Source organism: Trypanosoma equiperdum (assembly GCF_001457755.1).
Source record: "Trypanosoma equiperdum strain OVI genome assembly, contig: ctg_254, whole genome shotgun sequence".
In the NCBI taxonomy this organism is placed as follows: domain Eukaryota; phylum Euglenozoa; class Kinetoplastea; order Trypanosomatida; family Trypanosomatidae; genus Trypanosoma; species Trypanosoma equiperdum.
In genome coordinates this window covers 52,894-60,753 of record NW_027124148.1, presented here as the reverse complement: position 1 = coordinate 60,753, position 7,860 = coordinate 52,894, and the positions used below count along the sequence as shown (strand labels likewise).

Genomic DNA, 7,860 nt, shown 5'->3' with positions numbered 1-7,860 from the left:
TTTTTTTTTTTGTCGGACCACAATGGTAGTGAAAACACGGATAACTTCCAAATCGTGGTTCGCATTTGCATTTTACAAAACGGGGCCTCACGGCACTGACGGAAGGCCCACACGTCCAGTCACCGGGTTTGGGGAAAAACAGGTGGAAAGGAAGAAAATATAAGCATGAATATAACATAATATAACATGAATGGTTATGCGTGTTTGCACATTATATTGTACAGTCTGGAACCATTCTCCTTTACTCCCCCCCCCCGTACGACCACTTGGAACAGTTGAAAGGGAGTTTTGGACCGGTTCGTACCCCTCCTTTTCACAGCTCCATAAATTCAGAGGTACCCACAGCGAACTTCGTGAGATCCTCTTTTTTTCTTTTTGTTTTACTTGTTTGTTTCATTGCGCTTTCAGTAACTGAAGAAGCACTTCATCAGACAATGAACACGTGAAAAGGAAAGGGAAACGAAGGAGGAATAAAAATAAAAAGTGGAAGAAAGTCAGAAGTACCAGCGCCTTGTGAAACTGTCAGTGAAAGACCCTCACTCAGTGTGTGGCACCACGATGTGGGAGAAATGAAAAGCAAATGGGAAAAACAAAATTAAACAAAACAAGAGCAACTTCTTCTCCTGTTCAAATTACGGAAACACACACTTTTCCTCTGCCGCCACACCCAATTCACATATCTTCCAGTACGTCTCACATAACATCAAATATGAAACGAAACTACGGATGGAAACTCACGACGAAAATAAAAAAATGAGTTGCGGAGTGTGTGTATGGGAGGGAGGGAAGTGCATCCCAAACCGAAACAGTTGGCTGCTCATTGCTTAAAGAGAAACATAATGACGGAAACAAACGTGTGAAAACTAAGGGGCTCCAACGTATTCTTTACCAAATAATTACGGAAGTGAGCACGGTGATCTTCAAACCACAGCAGATGAACTGCCGGGCTGCGGTTGTATAGCCCCTCCATGTCCTCCCACATAACTTTACCGCATGGCGTGCTGCGTTCCAAAGCCATGAAAAGCGCACGAAGTCGAACGGGGTGCGAAAGTAACAACGAAACATCGTCTACCTCAATCGTGGGGGGAATGTCATACATCGGTTGCGGGGTCGCGAACTTCGGTGCAACACGAGAGAGCACCGAATTACTTATGTACCCGCTGTGGCGGAAGGATAAATCGGCACCCGTCCCACAATCTCTTCCACTCGCGAAGGGCAATAAATACCTTTCCCCGGTGTGACCCTCTCCAACAGAGGGAAGAGGCACGGCAGCAGTGGCATCACTCTGTAATAGCTCCCGCTCACCTTCGCCATGCTCCTGCTGAAGTTGACCCTGTTGAGATTGCAAGGGGGGAAATATCGCTTGCACCGCACTTTCCAGTTCGTGCTCGCGCAGTAACAAGTCGAGCTCCCGCGCACGCAGTAGTTTGGCATTTGCCGCCAATTCTCGCTGTTGCTGCGCCAACTGGTGCTCCAGTTCCTTTGCTTTTTGTTGCCAGTCCCGAGCATTCAACTCACGATTTGCTGTCACGCTTCCTGGTCGGCCCTTCACGCCCTTCCTCTTCGAACCCAAAGGAGTCTCTCCAGTGTAATACGAAATGTGCGCCTGCATGTTTGCGTTCTTCACCGTCACAGTTGCCTCTAGTGTCGTCGGCCCTCGGGTTGGGGCACGGAGCCCCGGGAAAACCAGTTCACAGTGGGGCCTAACCGTAACCACACCCGCAATCTCACCGTGATCCATGTAGCCGCTGAGTCCCGTGCAACCTGGACTTTCAGATGAAACACCCTGGTCACCCACCTCCGCTGTGGCATGATGAGGGGCGAAACCAAAGATGGCAGCAATGCATTCCCCCGCCTCTACAAGGTTGGACGCCGCATGCACAGCATTTCTAACCAAATCGTGACCAAAACGGGCTCGGATGCTGTTGGGAGAGTTGCAGCACGCGTCGACGGGGTTCTCCGGTCCAACGAGGGCTAACAAACGTTCCACGGCGTTTTCGCCCACGAGCTCCACCGCCAAACACGTCCCACCAAAAGCAAGGTGTTGTGTATGCTTCTGAAGAAGTTCCTGATACGGCAAATTTTCTAGCATGCGATTCCTTAAAACGGCAGCAGACGAGTACCTTGTTTCAGCGTTGTCGCAACCTTGCTGCACGTCAATGCTTTCTGCAGGAGGGAACAGAGACTTCTTATCACAGCCGTTAACAGACCCCTCGCTTGTTTCTCCATCATCAGCAGTTTTCGTTAAACCAGCATTAACGGCGTCACCCCCTTCACAACGAAGCTTCGTCAGCTGCATAATCTCTGCTATTATTACCTGACTTCGCTCTGGTTGGCTGGAGCCCTGCTTACTATCACTCTCACCGTCATTACTATTGCCCGAGCTTCCCCTCTCAGCGTTGTCCATTGCTCGCAGAGGTGTGGACTCGAGTTGCTTGTCACTGCTTGACTGGTTTTGGGAGATATTACCGGCCTTACGGTCGGGAAAAACTTTGTCAACCCTGTGTTCTGCGTACCGGGAGCGCCGGACGCTCGGAAACATCTTCACGATCATTTCGGCCTGCTTTGGTGTTATGATGAAGCTTTTAGCTATCACCCGGAAACCCTCATCTGCCACTATCTGAAGAATATTACGATGGTATTGCTCAGCATCAGGTTTGCACAAAAGAAAGGTGTGCTCAGCCACCTGAGTTGCTTGTGCCTTTCTCGTTTTTTTGAACATTGTCCCTCTAACAAGATGCCCACGGTGGCTAAAACTTCCCTTTCCTCACACGCCCTCCACCGTATGGGCCTGTGTGTAGTTTAATTTACTGTCGCCTTCTTTATCTTGTGTATATATGTATACTGTCGATCTTCCCGCTGCCAAGTTTTTAGAGGATTCCCCTAGTGACTTGTTGCTTCGCTATTTTCTGTATGAACATCGCGCGCGCATGGCGGCAAGGATAAGCAAAATCATATAAATAAGGGGGAATTATCGAAAAGGGGGGAGCATGCCAGTGAAGCCGTTGTATATTCAAACCGTAAAGGAACAACAGTCGACACACACCATCGAACAACAAACTGCCGTAAACGACCGAAGAAGCAAGCAATTAAAAGTGACCATGTGGCTCCCACGTAGCGCCCAAAGCTCCACTCACTTCTGCATCTAAACGACGCCGGTTGCGGACCGCTCTGCAAGAAACTCCACCTCACGAGGAAACAGGAATAAAAATATGCAGTCCAAAGCAACGTGTTGTGAGAGAGTGACAGAAAGTTCAATAAAAACTACTCCGCACGAAAGGGGTGGGGAAGGTGAGGGAACCAATAATACGAACGAGATGGAAATGAAAAGAATAGTTTGGCTGCTGTGTATTCGTTTTTTTTTTGTTTCAGCCTCCTTTTCTCTTTATTTTGTACTTTCAGGCCTTCCCCTACCTTTTCCTTCTTCACTTAACCGATACAACACCACAGCAAACCCCTCGTTGCAAGTGGCGCGCTCCGCACCGTGATGTATATAGCAAACTGGAAAAACCACCGGATGATGTTGTCCTTTAAAAACTCGCACTAATGTGTAGCGCTCAAATTCATTCCCAACGCGTACACTCGACATATATACACCTGTGTGCGCACATGTGGTAGGAAAGAAGCAAATATTAAATGGAAGCAAATAAATGTGCATACATATATGTATATATAAATATTTGCATTATTTATATGCAACTTCGCACTACGAAGAAACTGGTAGTACTAGATGTGCCACACGCACTGTTTTCATTCCTTTCCACTTTTCAACATATGGTTCCACACCATACTGCACTCAATTCCCTTCACATTATCATTCCCCCTTCCCCTCCTCCTCATCCTCTTCCTCTTCCCATCATTCCCGATTTTATATGATCTCTTTTTTTTTTTGCTATCGCTTTTTCTACCAGTCCCCCCCCTCCTCTCGCGTGTTTTGGCTGTCGAAATGAGAAATAATTCATAACCCCGCCTCCTTCCCACATCCTCTCCTCTCTTCTCCCCTCTTCAACGCACTGCTATGACGCATCTTACACTTTTCCAGCGAGCGGAACTCCATACGCCCCACATCTGTGAACCCCTTCCACAATTTGTTTACAAGCGTACCATGCAACGCACTGCTGCGTAAAAAGGTAGTTAAGTGCCATGAAAAAGCACACAATCACTTCTACCGCAACTTCAACGGATTGAAGTGTGCAATCGGGAGGTTCGTTTTCTTCACTCTGTCGGCAAACATAAAGGGTGACATGCCCCATTCCAAGCGTAATTGCAGTGAGAGCAAATGCAATGAGAGAAATAAGCTGCTGTATAAAGAATATTTTAGTGCTTGGTTTTTTACAGTGCAGCAAAATGGACAAGGCAGCAGAAGCCACAACAAATAATAGGGCCACAATACACATGAAACCATGCACAAATCCCCATTCAGTTTTCACCATGGAAGTTATCCAAGCAACGACAAGTACTACAATTGCCGGAAAGCTCAAAACGGTGCACGTGAGGTTGGTCCACATGACCGCCGCGGACTTCCGCTTTATTTTCGTCATCTGCTTAGTGAGGTCTATCATATCGCCTTTGTAACGAAGCTGGAAATAAGTGCTTCTACAAAAGAAAAACGGGATGCGGTGCCTGGCTAATTTCCTACAACCAAACAACAGATCATCGAAGAGGAACATAAAGACATAAAGTAATTTAAAAAATGTATGGCACTGATGCGGATAATTATGAACACAAATAAAAGGGGAAAAAAGGAGCGCTGCGATGCGTTTCAAAGGAACCCGTCTCGGAATCTGCAACACAACCATCAGACGCATTTAACGCCAATAAGAGAAGAAAACACCTCAACGCGAATAAGTCCAACAGAAACAAGTTCCCCCTCCCCGCAAAAAAAAAAAAATGATAATAATAATAGCGGCACCACGTCAGTCTGTATCTGAAGGCGCAAATATAATCCCATCCCACTTCGGAAATTAGAAATAAAGACGTTATACCAATATACATAGATATAAACATTTACAAATCTAAGATGAGATTGGATGAAAAAATATATTGACGCAACAGTTCACAAAAACTGAAGAAAACAAATAATGGTTACGTCAACAAATAATAATAATCTGTCATCAAAAGAAAAAAGAAACGAAGCCGCACAGTTGGGAACCACACACCAACAAAGTACAGTAGATGTTGATAGAATAGATAACATAAACTACTGGAATATATAGCGAGGCGTCGGTAATTTATGGAAGGGGGGGAAACAATAACAACAATACTCAAATGGATGCAAAGATTTTTTTCAAAAAAATAAAAAAGATATATAACTCCGACAACGTTTACAACTATGGAGTATGCGCAAGAATCCTCCGAACGCCTTCCCGTTTATGCAATTCAAACGCACGGCGCAACTCCGTGTATTGTTCCTCGCTAATATCTCCCTTACCAAATCTTTGCGGCACAACTTGCATAAATTTTCCAATAAACAACTCGGGTGGAGGGGCCTTTTCGCTTCCGCCTCCCGCCAACCCAACATCAGACGCAGTCGGGTGGCTCCGGCGAAGCGCCTCCATCAAATGGCGCTGCTGTTCGAAAGGCACCCGAGGGAATGTCATCAACACATCGCAACGCAACACATGCGGTACGGTACTCAACGCGGGCACTAAATGAAGCGACAATCCCTCCAACACATCATCGATGGCTTCACATGTGGACGAACACCCCAAGAAATCGAGCACTGGGGTAAGTATAAAAAGCGGATGCCGCCGCTGCCAAATGCAAATGTTGTACAGGCGGCGGTAGTAAGCAATGGTGGGAGCCGCTTCAGCAGCTGTTTTTACAGTCCTTGCGGCTTCGCTGATCCACTCGCATAAAATGCCGCGAGTGGCGTGCAGGATGGAGGAACAACGTGTAAGAACAGGAAGAGGCCACTCCACTAAACGTTGCAAAAAAGCCTCCGTACTGGTGTCAGAACGGTGGGGTTGCGGTTCAAGTTGCTGACGTCGCTTTTCCTCTGCAACGACCAGCAGTTGTTGAAGAGCCGCGCAGCCGCCAGCTCGACTATTGAGTGCAATGGAACGCAGTGCCCAAATTGTTGTGGAAGGAGCACGGTAAAGTGAAGTTCGGTCCTGCCAGTGTAACCCCCCAAGCATTTTGTCATTCATCATCTTGGGCGGGAGGAATCTGAAGCAGTTCCGGCGCTTCACACCGCGGAGGCTGAGTTACGGTGCTGTCTGCTGTCTGAGATGCCGGCAAGTGTTCCTCCTTTGCTTCTTGTACAGCCTGCGTCTGCAAATATATATATATATATATTAATTTATTTAAGTCTTAGGTTACTCTTTGTTTTATATCTGCCGCTTATTCTTTCCCCGTTCGCTAACCGCCCAGTGCGGTGATTCCAGCAGCGACACTCTCAAATTACCTTCAGATAGATAGTAAGTTCTATCTAACACAAGAAAATAATAATAATAATAACAATGATAATGATAACAATAATAATAAAAATAATGATCGCAAGCAATGATAATGTTTGTAAAAAAAAAAAAATGAACACCAGCACAACACCAATACTTGTCCATTGCTAACGCCAGCTTTTCCTTCCCTCTCACAACAAAGCAAAAAAAAAAAAAAAGAATACAAGGAAACAAATTCAAAGCGCCAAGCGCTCTTTCCATATTCCCTCCCTATCCATCCCTCCTCCTTCCTTTATCACTGACTATAGTCATTTGTGTGCACCCAAACTCAGTAACGTTCAGTAAAAGAGGAAGAGGGAATGAAAGTCATAAATGTTCCGCAAGCCTCAGGAGCAAAAACAAATAAATAAATAAAAAAGAGAGAGAGAGAGAAAGGAAGCCGCAACCGGCGATTCCTCGAGTTCCGCACATGTTAACACAACTCAAGCTCAAAAGCTGGCGCCGCCACGCCGAAACGATAGCGGCACGGCACATACGGCGGCGTTGGACAGTCGTCATCATCGACATCTCCATCACTATCAGGTGGTAACGCGCGGAGGATAAAATCATCATCATCATCATCGTTATCAATTAGTGCTTCCGCATCCCTCACCACAACACGCCAATCATCTCCTCCCGCAGAAGCGAGTTTAGATGTGAGTGATCCGTCATTATCCTCGTCGTCAGACTCAAATGGGTTCCGCAGCCGTAAAGGGTAACTGAGTACTCCCAACGTATCATCATCATTATTATCATTTGCCTTTGTATACATTCTATGGTTTGATTCTTTGTCGTGGTTAATTAACTTAATGTTTCCCTTCCGCATTTGCGTTTCTAATCCAAGCCCCTCCATCTACACCCACACGTAAACTATAAAATGGTAATAATAATAATAACAACAATAACCCTGTGGGTCAACTGTATGCTCTCGAAAGTAAGAAAAAAAGGAAGTTAGCGGCAACGATTCAAGGAAAAAGAGGATGAGTAAAGGAACGTGAACAAGAAAAAAAAATTGGTTGAAAATAGAAAAGGAAGATTTCAAAGAAAAAAGAAAGAAAGAGAGGAAATAGGAAGAGCACGGGACAAAAATTTAAAAACTATCCGACAGCAACATACGCATGCCAAAGATACGTATACACACGTAGTCACGGGTAACCAAATCTCATCACACGCGTAGTTCAATATCTAACATTACGACAGAGGCGCATAAGAGTGAAGAAGAGCTCAGGTATCAAAATTGTTTCGTGAAGTGATAGTACTAACCGCAGTGGGCCGATATTCGCAATGCTTTGGGCCTTTCCAAAGCGGATGTATTAAGTCAAGTTTAGGTTAGTGAAGGAGAGGAAATATACATATGTCCATAAATACACCAATACGTGCGGGTTTAGAGTAAAGAGGAAGATAACAAAGTCATTAACAACAT

The 7,860-nt window shown here is 45.6% G+C and overlaps 4 protein-coding genes across 4 annotated transcripts; all 4 read right to left on the bottom strand.

Annotated features, from left to right (window-relative positions):
* Positions 1-817: 817 nt before the first annotated feature.
* On the bottom strand, positions 818-2,722 carry TEOVI_000095300 (nucleoside diphosphate kinase, putative; the record flags this gene model as incomplete). Its single annotated transcript, XM_067224270.1, has 1 exon — positions 818-2,722. The coding sequence occupies one exon, from the start codon at positions 2,720-2,722 to the stop codon at positions 818-820; it is 1,905 nt and encodes a 634-aa protein (XP_067080371.1).
* A 1,306-nt stretch (positions 2,723-4,028) lies between these two features.
* Positions 4,029-4,562, bottom strand: TEOVI_000095200 (uncharacterized protein; the record flags this gene model as incomplete). The annotated part of the gene is made up of 1 exon (XM_067224269.1): positions 4,029-4,562. One exon carries the CDS (start codon positions 4,560-4,562, stop codon positions 4,029-4,031), a length of 534 nt encoding a protein of 177 aa, XP_067080370.1.
* A 768-nt stretch (positions 4,563-5,330) lies between these two features.
* Positions 5,331-6,152, bottom strand: TEOVI_000095100 (uncharacterized protein; the record flags this gene model as incomplete). Its single annotated transcript, XM_067224268.1, has 1 exon — positions 5,331-6,152. The coding sequence occupies one exon, from the start codon at positions 6,150-6,152 to the stop codon at positions 5,331-5,333; it is 822 nt and encodes a 273-aa protein (XP_067080369.1).
* A 718-nt stretch (positions 6,153-6,870) lies between these two features.
* On the bottom strand, positions 6,871-7,290 carry TEOVI_000095000 (uncharacterized protein; the record flags this gene model as incomplete). Its single annotated transcript, XM_067224267.1, has 1 exon — positions 6,871-7,290. The coding sequence occupies one exon, from the start codon at positions 7,288-7,290 to the stop codon at positions 6,871-6,873; it is 420 nt and encodes a 139-aa protein (XP_067080368.1).
* Between the last annotated feature and the right edge of the window lie 570 nt (positions 7,291-7,860).